Source organism: Oxyura jamaicensis, chromosome 6, assembly GCF_011077185.1.
Source record: "Oxyura jamaicensis isolate SHBP4307 breed ruddy duck chromosome 6, BPBGC_Ojam_1.0, whole genome shotgun sequence".
NCBI lineage: Eukaryota > Metazoa > Chordata > Aves > Anseriformes > Anatidae > Oxyura > Oxyura jamaicensis.
The window spans coordinates 21,015,101-21,032,268 of NC_048898.1; the positions used below are offsets into that span (position 1 = coordinate 21,015,101).

The 17,168-nt window shown below is 34.9% G+C and overlaps 1 protein-coding gene across 7 annotated transcripts in view; it reads left to right on the forward strand.

Annotated features, from left to right (window-relative positions):
* The first annotated feature begins 464 nt into the window (after window positions 1-464).
* DNTT (DNA nucleotidylexotransferase) overlaps window positions 465-17,168 on the forward strand; it is a 112,873-nt gene continuing 96,169 nt past the window's right edge. For 5 of the 7 annotated variants that reach the window (XM_035330393.1, XM_035330392.1, XM_035330397.1 and 2 more), the window contains exons 1-3: window positions 4,680-4,876; window positions 8,314-8,488; window positions 14,504-14,632. In XM_035330393.1, the coding sequence (XP_035186284.1) occupies window positions 4,680-4,876; window positions 8,314-8,488; window positions 14,504-14,632 (501 nt within the window). Of the gene's footprint in view, window positions 599-4,679; window positions 4,877-8,313; window positions 8,489-14,503; window positions 14,633-17,168 lie in introns of those variants that run through there. The other 2 variants (XM_035330394.1, XM_035330395.1) reach the window with 1 other exon arrangement.

Sequence of the window (17,168 nt, forward strand, 5' to 3'; positions counted from 1 at the left end):
CTCATGAGACTACAGCATAAAGAAAATCACTGACACACCAACACAAAAATCAAAGGATAGCCCAATAACAATCACAACAAGGAGCAGCAGCTACCATTATCAGAGTAACCGAAGAGTGCAGTTGTAAGCCTTGTTATTGAACAGAAAGACTGAAGGCAGAGTGGAAATAATAGTTTCCAGGGAATATAGACATACTGGCATGGGAAGGAAGTAACTCCTGCTAGGATTTGTCACCAATTACTTTTCCCCATGCTGTAAGGGGGAACCCTATTGCCCTGTTTTATTGTTCAGCAATGTGACATCACTCTTCCCTGGTTTCCTCTGAAAGGGCTTAGAGGAACAAACCCTTTCTATAACAGCTGTGCATAGAGTCAGTTAAAGAAGCTCTCAGCTAGCTCATTGTATGATTTCTACATGGTCTGTTTCTGAGATATGTCACTAAATTCATTTTTCTTATTCAGGTTTTCATCTCCATTTTGGAAAAAAAGAGATAAGCAGCTATTCTGATCACGTACATCAAAAATGTACATCTGATAACAGCAACTACAAGATTTCATGTTCTCTCTATCTTACATGTCAAATACAATGATACAGCCAAGTAAGTACATTCAAAGTATACTATCAATTCATCAGTTTATCAAAATTCTTGGTCACCTGGGTGTTTTATGGAGTTTATCATTTCTGATGTGAATAGCTCAAGCACATATATTTCAAAGTTACTCCCTGAAAATATCCTAGTGAGTAATTCAAAGAACATAAACACCAACGGGAATAAAAGAGAATTGATTTTCAATGTTTCCTTATCCTTAATAATTGTACATTTATTCAAAATGCTGGAGTCAAATGTGACAGCATGATGTTCTATTTCTTTATGTATGGCTACCAGGTTTGTTTACCATGCACCTTGTGAAGGAATTTATATATTAGTAAACGAAGGAGGAGAAAAAAAAAAGGGGGGACTAAAGAAATAGATTCTTAGATACCGACAATTTTGGGGGGATGGAATTTTAAAATATTTTTACACCTTTTTGATTACCTACTAAACAATAACACAAACTTTCCACATAATATGGGATTAAGGGTAGAAGCTTGAAGCATTCATGAGTCCATATAGTACCCTGGCAACAAGTGAAGCAGAAGACTGAATTAAAACAGTCTGTATTTGTTTCTAGAAGGTAATCTTCCTTTCCCTCACCCCCTGCCTAAAAAAGGGTTCTTTAACATTTCATATTTTGCTATAAGTACATCCTTACATCTGTCTATTGGGTAAATGTAAGTGGTGCAAAAGTTCTGTGTAGAAAGATCATTTAAAAATATTATTGGATTCTGGAAAGTTTTTACCAAAAAACAGGAGAAACACCAGCCATGTTATTTGTAAGCACTTAGAGACTAGAAGAACAGGTATCAACAGTGAGTGGCCTGCTTAGCAGCTGAAAAGGCCAGAGCTCAAGCAAAGGCAGACAGTAATATCTAGAGAGGAAACAAAAAAAAAAAAAGAAAAAAAAAAAAAGAAAATAAGCAGAATTAAAAAATTTCCATAAAATTGTTCATTGAGAAATGAACATTGAATTATCAAATATTTTAAAATAAAAAAGCTAAGAAAAAATACTTTTTGTGATACAATACTGTGTGAAACACTGTTAAGCCACGGTTAAATCAAAACCCAAAAATGTATGCAATCACTTCTCTAGTTTCTATTGAGGGTGCTTAAGAGATGCTTTCTCAAAGGTTAGTATATTGCAATGCCTGATTAAAAGCACCTGTCAACAGTTTTGACTCTTCACAGGAAAGCTATAAAAAATGGGCAAGTAATATTTTATAAAATATTTACACCACCATTCATATAAAAGCACTAAGGCTATCTGACAATAATCCAGAAGGTGCAGTGAAAGCATGTGTGTGTACTGACATTCAGAGGAGCTGAACCGTGCTTTCCAGAAACCACGTGTTCCCACTGTCTTTTCCCTTGAGGAACCCCTTTGGAGCTGGATCAGCATTTCAGGGTCAGGCCCAGGTCTCCACCAGGCATTGCCTGTGGACTGCTGGGCTGGCTGTTATTGGCACAGTCATCACAAGTGGTGATCATTTACAAACATCCCATTCTTAATCCATGCCTTCGATGATCCATAACATTGATCAACAACAAAATGAGAACAGAGAAAAGATTTCCCTCCAGGGAAGTGAACCACCCTGACTCCTCCAGGAGTCTGCACACTGGAGGAACTGCACTGAATTGGAGGAAGTTTCCATGATTTTAGGCTGCACCACGTGAGGTAGTGCCATGATTCAGGTAATGGGTTTCTTTCCTTCATCATATATGACAGACACACTTTTTCCACTGTATTTGCTTTTTTTCCTAAAGCATATTCTTTCTGTGTTACTCTCAAAAATATTATAATGTGATGTTGTAGGAGAGCAGATTATTCATTCAGCTGGGATTTGGAAATTTTGCTAATTTTAGAAGGTATTTATATATTATATATAAAATTGCATAATTTTATGCAATTAAGAGACATTTCCATGACATTATGATGTATTTATCTGACAAAGAAAATCTTTTTGCATTGGGTTGAAAGCCAGAAATTGATTTCCAGAGTTGGATACCTAACTGACTTTGATTTTGAAAATCCCACTAGGCCTCTGCATCTTTTTGGCTCCTAAATACCCTCAAAAATCTGGCTCAAGTGTTATTAGAGCAACACAAAGGAATAATAACTTATGTTTTTCATGCCAGAAGGGTTTTACTGGCACTGAGCATCTTCATATTACACTGAGGGAAATTATATTTGCATATTTGAGAGCACTGAATTAATTATAACATAAAATAAGCCTTTGTTTAACATATGTAAAGAATCTGTTCTCAAATACATTATTCCTTGTAGGGCTCGAGATAAAGTAAAGCATTTTACTAAGCCTAGGAAGGCTGTAAAAAGGGATACATCAAGCGTTCAATGGTTAATTAGTATTGTGGAAAACAGACACGGAGCAACCACAACAGATTGCTCAGCCTTAATGCCAGACCCATCACTACTTATTTTTTTTTCCTTGCTGCTATTCTTTTGCTTAAGCCTCTTAAGGTCTGCCTGTCCATTTTCCAGTTCCTATGAAAATATCTCATGTAATTTAAAAATAACCTTGAAGTGATCTATTTTGACAATTATAATGTTATGAATCAGAAAGAGGAATAGATATTTTGGCTTCTGGATTATCCTTAGGCAATGGAAGAAATGAATGGAGTCTAGTCTATGTACAGAACTATGTATATATATATTTTTTCATGGCCTCAGGAAGACCCCAGGGCTGAGAGCTCTATATTAATTTTTGATGGTTAGTTTCTATTCTGATGAAAACTATTTCTTTATATCTGTGATAATACAGTTGAAGCAGCATGAGCTATAGGGCTTGGAAAATGTCAGTAATACTTTTTATAATTTAATCTTAAACTCATGGCCATAATTGCAGGAAACAGGTTTTGAGTCATTTTTCCATAACTCAGAATTTATATTCATCCATGATAAAATGACTGAAAATAAAATTGATAGATCTGACTTAGGCAGGATTTTCCACCTTGCTTCCTCTCCTGAACATGAGCAATGAGAATTGCAAGTTATAACATTTCTGACACGTTCTGAAGGACTGGCAAAATCCAAACTCTCTGCTACACCAAAAATAAAAATCCCACTTGACATAGGAATGGGGCTATTTACCACTGAAATAGTTTATTTTTTTATTTATTTATTTTTTCTGAAATAGATGCACATACAGTAAACCTGGTTGTTTGCATTCACTTTGCACTGATGGAATTTCAGGGCCATATCTAAATGGGCCCAACATGATGAAATATATCTGCAATAAATTTTAGCGAAGTCCTCTGATGACTAGTATGCTCTAGGACAGGACGGGATATAGCTTCCATAATCTGCTCTGTAGTTTGGAGGTCACTCGATGCTTAAAAGCAGAAATATTCTCTAATGTACATGCCACAGACAGGAATGTATTCCAGGGCAGGTAGTAGAAAGTAATGATGGCAATGTATGCCAAAGTTACAATTAAAGACATCTATAACAATTTTTCTTTGTCTTTCATTGCCTTTTTCTCAAAACAGCAACAGATTTATTTAATGTAAATTCAATTTCAAAAGCTTTTTCTGTCCTAAAAATCTATCCCCTTTTTAATCAAATAATTAATCACACAGACATAAAAAGTGTACAGACGGTTTTAAAACATTTGTATACTGTTATTAAGATGTATTCTTTACTCCTAGGTAATGATAGGAAGAATTTATGTATTTCTTTATCAATCTACTGAAAATCAATGTGCCCTACAATTTGGAAAAGTGAGGTCTGGGGGAAAAAAAGTAAGCAGAAACTGATGGAACTGTGCAACTAAACCAGTTGAAGCTGATTTTCCTGTAATCAATGTTGTTTGGATAAAGTCTTTACAGATAATGGCTGTTTTAAGTGATTATATCATATTTGCACCTCTTTGGAGTAGTTCTGTGCAAGGAGTCCTAGGTGGTAGAAAAGAAGTAATGTTTTCTGCTCATGTAGCATCTGGTTTTGATTTCAGAGGGGAAACAGAGGAAAATGACTTCAATGGGTGGTAACATTAAGTACAGCTGTTGGCAGAAAGTGTGTTAGCTCCCTGTCTTTCAAGTGAAAACACTTCTACTTTGCATCATGGATAGGAGCAGAACTCCAGCTTCCCAGAGGAAGAGGCAGAAAGGGATGCATTCCCCCAAATTTTCCTGCAGTTATGAAATAAAGTTCAATAACTTTGTAATTTTTATTATGCAGAGGAAGATGGGGATCACCAGAAGGACATTTTTGATGGAGCTGGCAAGAAGCAAAGGTTTCAGAGTAGAAAGTGAACTAAGGTAGGAGAATGTTTATATATGTAGAAATAACATGTAGGAATGGTGCTTAAAACATTCTAATTTAGTAAATACAGACATACAAGTGACTGCAGTTGAAGTTTTTGCCTATGTATTTTGTGGATATACTTTGCTCTTCCCAGTATAATGATGTTTCAGGATTTCACTCTGTATTGCTAAAGCACAGTTCATTTCTGTTATCTTCTGGGCAGAGAGTGGGCAGAACACAAAGACTACCAAAAATTTTACTTTTTACCTCTAAAATCTATGGTTCCAATTTATCTCAGGTCTGTCGATTTTAATATGTTTGCACTTCTCAGCGTGCTGCTGCTCACATGGAAAATAAGAAATGTAAGCTCTGAGCTTGTCAATGTCTTTCATGGGATTTATTTCTGTGCATTTGTGTAATTTTGCAGGAAAAAAATGAGTCATGTCTCTAGCTGATCTAAACTGGTCATTGTTTATTTCTGTCTTGATGTCAAGTTATGTTTATTTTAAATTTAATGGCCACTACCTGAAATGAAAAAGAATTAAATATATCAGCATGGAAAGTGTGGTGTGTTGAGGGGGCATTTCTCCACATCATCCCTGGTATTCTAATATCTAATCTTTTTCTGAGTAATGCACTGCTGTGAGGTTAAGAATTACTGGCTAACACTTTGGTACAGTCTGGCAGAGCGCTGGAGGAAAGGCCTAGGAATGAAATATCACAGATGTTGCATTTCAGGATGAAGATATACTCCAGTGGCAGACTTATAATATGGTGGTCTTTTGATAAGCCTATTCATTTTGAAAGAAGCCTTCCTCCAAATACGACTTTTCATGAGCATTAGTTATTATGCAGTTTTCTGAAACCTACATCATTATGTAGTTTTTTTGAGAAGTTGGAAGAAAACCAAGTATCGATCATTTCTCTGTATCTTTTTTAATATAGGATGCAACTTGGTCTTTCCTTTAAAACCTTATTTCCACAGATTTTTCAATCTCATCCACTTTGAAAGACCGAGGAAGAAAGAAGGAAGAAATAATTTGTAAAGCAAGATTTAAGCAGGTATTGAACAGAAGTAGGCAATTAGTGTCTGATACAAAAGTAATAGAATTTTCAGGAAAAAAAAAAAAAAAAAAAAGAAGATCTGGGCTCTTAAATCCTACATTAACAATCCGTTGAGGACCGATTATAAGGGTTTTATCTGGGCTGCTTTTGACACAGAGGTATTTATTTCCAATGTTTCAGACTTACTGCAAGTTGTATACAACCGAGGTGCTGTTTAATTTCAGCTTAGCTGCTACTGGATAAAAAAGAACTATATAACTCTTGATTTTTTTTTATTTTTTTATTTTTTAATGCCAGAGAAAAATGCTAATTTTTTTGCATTCTGTGCCAAGAAGACAGCACAGCTGTACAGGTACCAGAGGAAACTGGTGCACAGCAACTAAACAGCTGCTGCAAGTGTAGTGATGGCAAAGTTCCCAGATCTGCAGCTTGGTGCAAATACATTACATATGAATATTTTATATAAAGTGAAATAAACCACAGGAAACAGAAGTTCTATGTCTCTAACTGATTTTGTTTTACTCAAGTGAGGATGTGACAGTTTAATTAAAGTAGAACTTAGTAGGATTAAATAGTAATAAAAACAATAATATTTCATAGTGTCACCTAACCTAGATTTGCTATCTTTAAAATTAAAATATATTAGGTGTTTTTTTTCAATGGACTCTGTTCCACAGCTTGCACAGTATAAAGAGAAAAAGATTGTACTACGCAGTGTCATCATTTGTATTTTTAAAGCATAGCAAATTCTATGCATTATGTATTTTTCCAAAATATAGTACAATTAATGCATTGGAGAATTAGATGGTAAATTTTCTGTGGTAAGACTCTTCAGTATTTGTCTTTGTGGCTGGGAGATTTAATAAAGTCAGTGATTATTAGTGTAAATTGGGGTCACAGGGCCAAGAGGTTTCCTAGGAAGTTTTTTGCTTTGAAAGGTTGTGCAGCCAATCTGTTTTCGAGAGTTAACACAGATTATTTTAATGTCCATAGAAACTAGCCATCTCTTCAGTGGTGCCTTGTCTTGGAATGGTTGATGGCTTAACTTCTCCAGATTTTATGGAAGGGCTGCAAAGCAATCTGTGAAGTCCATCAGGACCAGGCTCAAGGATCCTTTAAAATTTAGTGTACATGCACAAAGTTGTCACCAGCATGGGCTAGCAGGAGGATATGGAGCCTTGTAAATGGAAGCTGTTGTGGTCAGGACAATTCACGGTGAAAGTTTTGGCTTATTTCTATGTAAATAAAGTCAAATAATGACACTGCCTGTGTGTACCACCAAGAAGTTTAGCAATCTGTTGACTGATTTCAGTTAATTTTCACATAGATTTCAGAGATACTGAAGTCCTACAAGTTTCATGAAAATGAAGTTTCCTCCTTTATCTGTTGTTTTTTTTTGGGGGGGTGACTTCACTCTCCTGGGGTGTTTGTGGAGGGGAACACTTGGAAGTGCACTCTTAAATTTTCCTACCAAGTTAGTAGTCTTTTTAACTTACTGAGGAACATCAGCAGGCCAGGTAGAAATTTACAGATCACTCCAACTACATAATTTTTTCATTAAATGTAAACGTTGCCCCTGTCCATTCTTTCTTAGTAGAAGGTGTTGAACCATGTCTTTTTCGTCATGAACTATGATGGTGTTCTTTCCAGAGTTATTCTAATTAAGCAAACTACATTTAGTATGTAAACTTCTTCCTACCATATTTATAAGTAATGTACACTTAACTGCTATATAATTTATTGAACAATAACTCACTGAAAATTTTTATACTAACTGAACTAGGATATCAGTCTTGTAAGAGACTGGCATCTTAGCAGCAAAAAAGTACTCTCTAGATGCAATGCATAATTTGTAAAATTTAACTCACAAACCTTTGACAGTCAAATGTAAAGAGCTTAATGTAAGTAGTGAAAAATTAAATTTCCAAAAAATACTAGCTGCAAAGCCTTAAAGAATGATTTTTAACAGAATTTTGAATACTGTAAAGCTTTTCTTCACTGACTGGGAATCTTGGGAGGCAGGTTGTCAGGTATTGTAAAGCAGCCTTTTCATTATAATATTGCTTGTGCAAGCCAAATATTTTCAGTTGCAAAAAGGATGTGTAATAAGATAGTGTATTACGGCAGTCAAATGATGCCAAAAGAAAAAAAAAAAGCTGCACTTACAGGAGTTTTCAGGCTAAAGTTTTTCTTCAAAGCAGATTCAGTGACTGGTATAGACATATTATGATATGAAAAAACATCCTCTTCCCACATCCTAACATATATTATATACAGCAATTTTCAGGTAGTGTGTAGGAGGTAAATACAGAAATAGCAGTTCCATAGCTGTGTACGGTTGGGTTCAGAAAGAAAAGAAAACTTATTTTTCTGTATTTCTTGATAGTGATTCTGTCACTCACATTGTGGCTGAGAACAACTCTTATCCAGAAGTGCTGGACTGGCTGAAAGGACAGGCTGTGGGTGACAGCTCCAGGTTTGAATTACTGGATATTTCATGGCTCACAGCCTGCATGGAAGCAGGAAGACCAGTTGATTCAGAAATGAAGTATCGCCTCATGGTAAGACAGATTGTTCAGTGTGAATGCAGTGTCATTTAAAATGAATGACTGTGATTTAATTATTATTATTTTTTAACCTATATACACAATCATATTGTGGTACAATTTCAGTATTTATATATATATATATATATATATTTCCTACAGTTGTATAAGTAATTCACAGTTTTAATAAATTAAGAGGAAGATCTTCCATACCTATTCTAACAGCCAAATATCACTGTCTGGTAATGCTGAGTTACTGTGCTCTCACGTGTTACAAACTGAAATAATAACCATAATTATTCTAACAAGGGTGCTATTAAAGTTGAAACATCTATCAATAAATTGCATGCTTTTGTTGTGGTACTTCAGTGTTTCCACAAATACTTTAACATCATGGTAAATGTCCCACTGAGTTGAATGCATTTTAATGGGCTCCTGATAGAATACTTTGCATCTTCAAAATAATACAAAAACGTTAAAACCTTTGCTGTTCAGAAGTGATCAGGTAACTACTAGCCCCTGAGGGAACTGTGAAATCAAGGCTGCTGCAGTTTGTGGACATATATTTACGAAGTTGGCATCACAGAGCAAAACTGTGATAAGAAATAAAGGTATTATATTTCATTCTCTCTCAATGGGAGCAGCAAGTTGGACGTTATTGCAAACCACAGGCTGATTATTCGGTGAACAGTGTTTGACCTTGAAGCAATGGATGACGACATACTTTCCTGAGAACTATATCTCACAAAATTATGTTCTTATTTCTCAAATTGGAGCATAGTGTGAAACACTGATATGCAATACCCCCAATACAGACTGTAAATAACAGCTGTGCCCAGTGATGCCCACAAGTGCTGTGCACAGTGTGACAATAGCACATACCACTGGGCCATGAAAATAGATCCTGTGCTGTGCCAGGATTAACACCTTCCCTTGTCTTGCAATCACATGAGCCTCGTGCTGCTGATGGATTGGACATGGAATGGCGAATAAATTAATTCATGCATCAGGAGAGTTAGAAGTCTGATCTAATGCTTCTGTGAAGTGAAGGTTTCCTGCTGATTTCAGAGAGCCTGGATTAGGCTCTGTGTGAACGATGACCCTGCTTCAAAATGATAACTATGAATACTGGCACCACAAAAGGTGCAGTATGTAACTTCTCGTTAGGCAGAGGATGCCTGAATATTAAGCAACAATATCCCACTGTTTTCTTCTTCTGATTTTTAAAATATGAAGGATGATTTATAAATATCACCCTTTACCAATAAAGCATGTAGTCTCTGATTAATTTTTCAGTCATATTTCATTGGCAGAGGCTGTTCTGCAGGACTTTACTTACGAGAATTACTGTTTAATAACACTTCCAAAATAAAAAATAAAAAAATTAATACACCAGATGGAGCTGTCGCCCTCAGATGCGGCATAATTCTGTAACAGAATATGTTTATATTTGCGGTCCTTCCAATGAAGTACTTTTGCAGTATATTTGTAATATTTCCAGCGAATCTGCTGAAGGAAGAATATACTAGAGAAATTAATGCAAAGCAGGAGAAAAAAACCTAACCTTGTAAATACTGCACTATGTAATCTCACAAAAAAAACTATATGAAAATATAAATATTGAGAATGCAAAAAAAATCTCTAAATATGAACAACATCTTGTGAGCTTTGCTGAGAGTTTTATATCAGGATTAAAAATTAATCCAAAATACTTTTTATGCACATTCTTAATTTTAGCAGTATTTGAAAACCTATGGATTCAGGTATCACAGGAAATATATTTTTCCCTTTTCAATGCAATAAATACCTTCATCTTTCTCCAGAATATCTCCAAGTGTGCTGAAGCTTATTATTATTATCATTATTATTATTGTTTTTATTAAAATATTATAAATTAATGAGAAGGCCTCAATATTTTATATATAAAATTCCTTTTGGAATACTATTAGAGCAGGAACTTCTGAAAAAAAGTAGCAGCACTGTCAGAAGATCATGATTATACTTTGAGACTGGCTGTTTCTATTTTTACAGAAACGAAGATTTCATGCTTATAAATGTAGAGTGCAATTAGCAAGCCAGTGACAGCTGTAGCATTCATTTTAAAGCTTATAGTTGAGACCAGTCTTAATTATATAGTGGCTCTCAAATTATAAACATTTTTGTAGAGCAATCAAACAAGGAAAAGAATTCTAGAATTTTAACTAACTTAAAAATAATTTTAATATTGCAGTGTCACTGATTTTTTTTTTTTTTTCCTGTCTGAAGGATTGAAGATAAGGTTAAATATTTTTTTTTAAGTACTAGACTAAACTCGTACATATGTAATTTAATTGGCGTTTCACCTAAGACAAATTTGGTCCATTATGTCAGTCTTGTACAATGTGAAATGAAAATGAATTAACAAACGTTTAGCTCATTTTTGGGAAAAAGAAATAGATTACAGTGGCTGAATGTTTTGGGTGAAATCTCATCGAATGTAAGTTCATGGTAAAATTCCCATTAATATCAATAGCAACATAATTTCATCTTTTGGGTCTTGTAGTAGCCTATTTGGAAGGTGTTCTTCCTTCAGGACATTTGTCTTAATGCATTGCAGAAATGTCCTTCTCCATGCAAAATGAGGAATAAAGCCAGAGTTACAGACCATTAGCTAACAATAATTATAATTGTCATTAAAGGACATCTTTCTCTGATTGTGAATGATTGGAGAGATGCTCTGATGCTAAAATGATTTATACAGTATAAAGGCTGTGTGACCACATCTAGGCTGGTCTGAATTCTTGGTGATTCATTCAAGTAACAGTTGACTTTGATAATCATAAGACATCATTTAATTCCATAGGTTATGGAAGTGTTGTAGCATAATATCTGCTTTAAATGGAAATCAAAATATTTCTCTGCTTGAGGAATGCCTTTGTCCCACTGATACCTTTAAACAAAGAGATACCTTCCCTTCCACAAGCAGATGAGTTTTCTGGACAATAGCTAATCACAGGAACAACAAAAAGTATGTGAAGACATCCCCAGGCTAGAAAGTAGTTCTGTTTCCTGCGTTATGGAAAAGACAGAGGTAGAGGGGAAGATTTCAGAGGGAAAAAAGAAAAGAAAGAACCAGTGGGTTGGCATCCTCAGTAGCCTCAGGAACTGTACTGTGACTATCCCTCTTCTGCCTTTTCCTTAATCAGGACCTAAAAGTTGTTAGTTATTTTATTCCCTTTCCTTTCTTTTCCTTCCTTTCCCTTCCCTTTCTTTCTTTTTCTTGAAAGGCAAGCAGATTTATTTCCTTAAACAAAGGATCTCCCTCCACAGTGGGAAAAGGAATTACCACATTTTTTGATTCCCTACCATATCATGTGACAGGCAACTCACATTTAACATTTTCCTGAGTGTCTCACTCTGTTGCCTTGTGAAAGAGAGGAGGCTCTAACTATTGGAAGGAATCTTTCATACTGACAAGTCAGAATTTCTCAGAAAATAAAATGAAACTTATAAACTAGCTGCCTTTTCTCCATAAAATGCTGGATATCAGCAGACTTTTATTTGATCAATGCTGTCTGGATCAAAGCTGCTGGCTGTTGAATTATGTGGCCTGACACAGCCTGTAGTATCTGCACACTTCATTCACTGCTGCTACATTTTCACTCGTTCTTTGTTATTTCTTTATGCCATTATACTTTGTGTATTAAAAAAAAGAAAAAAGAAAAAAGAAAAAAAAAGATTTGACAAAGGACAAAGGAATCCCCTAGAAGTTTAACTTTGTACCTGAGCCTGTGAAAACTAATGCTAGTGGTACCGACGCGTTCTTCTGCTTCTGCCATACGGAAAATGTCACCGTGAAGGAATGTCAGTGACATCCACTGTTACTACAGGCTGAATGTGAGGTGCAAATGCTGACTAGCTCTAGCAAGTAAGTTGCCTGTGTTTGGATATTTTTCAGTGGCTGGCCCTGTATAGTTAACTATAATTTCACTTTAATGTAATGGAGATATTTGCAAAAAAGGATTTATTTTTATTTTTTTCCATATTGGTAGTTGTTCCTTCCCAGTACTATAAATTATTTCGAGGTAGTGTGAGTTTCCAGGATTCCTTATAGTACACTGTAATTTTCACTTGACTACATTTTAGGATTGTTCCATAATCTCCCATCTGTTCTTCCCAACAAAAAGCAATGTAAATCTTGTCTTGCTGATAGGAGGTTATCTCCGTAGTTCTCATGCAGGCACAATAATATTCCCAAAAAATCACACTATAGTAATTGCAGTTTGCTAGACATCTTTGCTGTTGATTTCCAGCCCAAGTTTCTTTTGTTTTTATATAATCAGTTCCTGCTAATTAAAAGTATAACCATTGCTGATCAAGAAAAATGCTCAAATAACTTTGCTAAGGCAGGAACATGATGTGATGTTTATGTGCCATATACAAATATACATATACAAATACATAGTTTCTGCATTTATTTTTCAGTCTACAATACCAGGTAATGTTACACAGGGGGTCTTGTTCTTAGATAACATGTCTATGTCCTAATGAAGATAGCAGCTTATTATATATTCTATTCAGTAACATGCTTCTTGTTGAGTCTTTTGAGCTGATACTATAATTTCAAGCAGTATATTAGCTGTAATCAATCATAGTTTATATAGTTTATATGATTTAAAATCAATTGCAAAGTATAATTCATGAAAGTGTGCAAGAGTGGATGAGTAGTGCTGTTGATCCTGACTGAAAGCCATTTTGGTTATTCCCAAGAGTGATCTTACACATAAAATAACTTCCTTCCTTTCAGCATATACTATGAAAACTGCCATATAATTCACCGTTCCTTCAGCTATGCAAGCAAATGCCTTGTGTGTGTGAATACTATTATTTAACTGCTCTGAATCAGATACAAAGGCAATTTAGTGTGAAATTATATGTTGTGTGTGTAGGGGGCACATACACATATTTATAGGTTTGCCTAGCACAGATGTTACCTTTATGCCTGCATTTCTTTTTGATAAAGGGGAGAAAGGGGTTATCACTCCATTGTTGGGGTGAACATTTTCTCAGTGTATCTGTGTGATACATGTGTGATATATATTTTTTTCTTGTTGAAACATTTCCCTGTGGTTTTTGGATGGTGGAATGCAATACATTTTTGACAGATCTGCCAATGTTCTTTAGACAAAATGACAAATAGCAAAAAATTCACAGAAATGATGAGAATACTTCGAGTGTTTCCAAAATATTTCAGATTTGGGCACTTCCACTGAAAGCAAAGGAATTAAAGGGCTGGGAATATAAAGCAGAAGAAAAGATGCTGCCAGGTTGTCTTCTCCAATTGCTCACTGATCAGGTTACTTATATGCTGAGGACTCTGTTTAGTCATCATAAGGCAAGCACTGGCTGTTGGATGAAAGTATGGAGATGACTCTTCTATGGCTGCTTGTAAATATTTCCTTTTCTTTATAATGATCCCAAAATAGAACATTTAGCTGTATAAATACAATCCAAACCAAAAAGTTTTGTTTTGGCTACAAGAAGAGAGTGCGTTTTTTAAAGTCATATAAATGTCAACCACTGAACCTAGACACAGACCAAAAAAAGTCAATTATTTGAGCATCTTTTTTTTCTGCTGTGACATCCCTGATTTTATTTTGAATCATCTAGTGATTTCTGGAAAGAAAATTTCTGTTCTTTCAACCTTGTTACTTCTCGTAGTTTTAAAATTTTTACTTCAATAACAGTAGGATTCACCATGTAGAGAGATGTTTAAATGACAGTGCCATTGAAAACTTTCTGCAAGAGTTTACCACCCAAAATGAAAAATTCAGGTAGTCACCAGATAAAAGTCACCAACTTTTAACGTCTGTGAAGCTAATGTGAAATTAAATGTTTTTTCCTAGGACGGTGGTAAGAGCATTATTATTCTCTAACCACATTAGAAGATACACATTTTGGGCTCAAGGAATATAATTTTGTTATTTTAAGCTATATGGCAGATCTGCTACCCATTCTCCCCTGTGACCCTCCTTTGTTTATTCTTATTAGGAACAAGCAGATCGGTTTCCTACTTTGAATACGCCTGAATCAGAAGTGCCATCATTCACTGCAAGCAAAGTATCTCAGTATTCGTGTCAAAGGAAAACAACTTTAAATAACTGCAACAAGAAATTCACAGTAAGACATATTTCATCCATGAAATAAAAACTAGGATAAGTAAAATAATTAATACAGTACTTGTGTCCATACCATCTGTGGCATCTTCAGGAAATTCATGAGTTAAACAACACAATGATAGCAATTAAAGGGTTATAAATCTGCAATTTTTAAATTAAAATTGAGTGCAAACTTAATTACATCACTTCAGCAATACTGAAAACTTAACACATCTTTAAATCTAAAGCTTAACATCTTTACACTAATAGCTTGTCAACACAGGAATTTTTAAAACAAGTGATAGAATAACATTCTGAAAATGTGTTTGGCCTTTATTATTTAAAAAGATGGAAATAATGATTAACAAATTTTAGTTTAGGTCAGTTCAAGATACTTCACAATTGCTCTGCTCCCTTCTCTTTGCCAAAGTGTTCAGTTCTTCTGAGTGTGGTTATAAGCTTCAGATTTCTACAGTTGCTTAATTGCAAAAACAGAGTGAACAGTGCAATTACTTTAACATGTAAAAATCCTTACATTATTCATTTAAATAGGTACCTTTACAAACTGTCATATATCCTATTTAATGCTTTTACCATTACACAGTTCAGTAGGCATGAAGGGCCTGAGATGTCTCAGGTTCCTCTTAACTTATTGTGCCTAATGGCTCCTCTTGGCCAGCTCTAGACTGTTCAATAGGAAACATTTGACATAGAGACTCTAATGTAATTTATTCTGAACAAATCTGCCTTATATTTTTACTATAACATGAAACACCTCCTCATCTGCCTAAAATTTTATGATTTATTTCGTTATTGTTTATATTTTTTATGCTTTTACTTTGTGTATGTTTGCATGTAATACATGCAAACTTTGCTAGTAAATGTCTGTAAGGTTCATATAAAAAGAAAAACAACAGAAAAGAGTAATTTGAGAATAAAAACCATTTACCATGTAAATATGGGAATTCAGAACTAAAGCTAAGCCTAGACCAAGTGTCTTGGTCTGGGAATACACCAAATTAACCTGAATTTTGCCTTGTAAATATTCTTTGAAATCATCAGTTATACCAATTATATAATAGCATTTATGGTACTCAAGTAGATTAAACTGTTTCTTTACTTAAAAAAAAAAAAATCCCTTTTTGAGCAACTTGACCAGAATTCAGTTTTGACCCTGCTTTGAGCATCAGGTTAGACTAGAGACCTCCTGAGGTCCCTTCCAGCCCCATTGCCTCCAGCTTTACAAAATTTGCTGCTTTTGAAATGACTACTGTGTCTCTCCTTCTGCTAGAAAAGCCAGGCTGTGTATTGCTGTTATCATTTAGCCTCCTGAAAGTGGCAATTCTTTTTCATTTTTTTTTTTTTACAAAAATCAAATTCATGCTGCTATAGGGAAAGATGTATTATAGGACAAAAATGCCATAAAATATGGCATTCATGGAGAGGTAAGAAGTAAGTGCCTTAGTTCTGCACTTTCTTACAACAGTGGAGTGCAGTGGTTGTTCTGAAAGAGTATGGCTCCTTGTTGAATTTTCTGTATTAGGTCATTATTTGTCAGTCCATTCATAAGGCAAACAATTAAAGTAATTGTGATGGATAATGGCAATGAACAATGGCTACTACTAGAAGGCATGAAGTTGTAGTGATTTTTAGTTTTTTTAAGGTATTGGCCACAAAAAGATCCAGAAAAATGTATTGCCTTTTTAAATGATATGTTTTAAAATTAATTTTATTTAAAAAAAAAATCTAATCTCTTGCAAATTCTAACAGTATTTTTCCATTTTTTACAATGAGTACTATAACTTTTTGAATATATAGCTTGTCTTTAAACTGTTGAATTACTGAATATAGTCCAATATTAAGTTCAAACCTCACTAGAAAACTATGATAACAGCAAGTTATTTATTGAGTGGTTCCTGTTATACCTGTATTTCAACAGCGAGGCAGTCCCTAAATTACTTTCAGGTTTATCATTGCAGCAGCCTTAATGTCAGACTACAACTTGCATTTGATAAATGAATTGAGCTGAACACATTAGAAGCAGTGCAGTTTGAGACTCCCTTCTGTTATCCTATACATCAAACATTTCTGAGTCTGGGTAGAAATTAGGTTTTGTAGTGACAAAGGTGGCAGTTTTTCATCCTCCTATTTTGGGAGAAATTGCTCTTTGTTTATGCTGTATTTTATTTCTGGAGGTAGTACTGGACAAGCTGATAATGCACATGAGCTTGTCTAGCTGTCTACCATCTGCATCTTGAAAGTCATAATGTAACTCCTTAGGGCTGTTGGTCTTTTTCCTCACAACCAAAGCTTGCAGTGACAGCTGAATGCTTTGGTGTTTATGGACTGCAAGAGTCAGCCCATTCCCTAGAGACCTGCCAGTTTGTCTGCATAAATTCGCAGGAGTCTGACTTTCATTTGTTGCTGTTTTTCTGTGGGTCTTGTATTAAACCTGTAATTCATGTTCTTGAATAAAAGTGTTCCAACAGATTTTTCAGTGTAAAAGCACTTAGCAAATGCACTGAAACATTGGTATAATTCACTTGTGCATGCTGTGG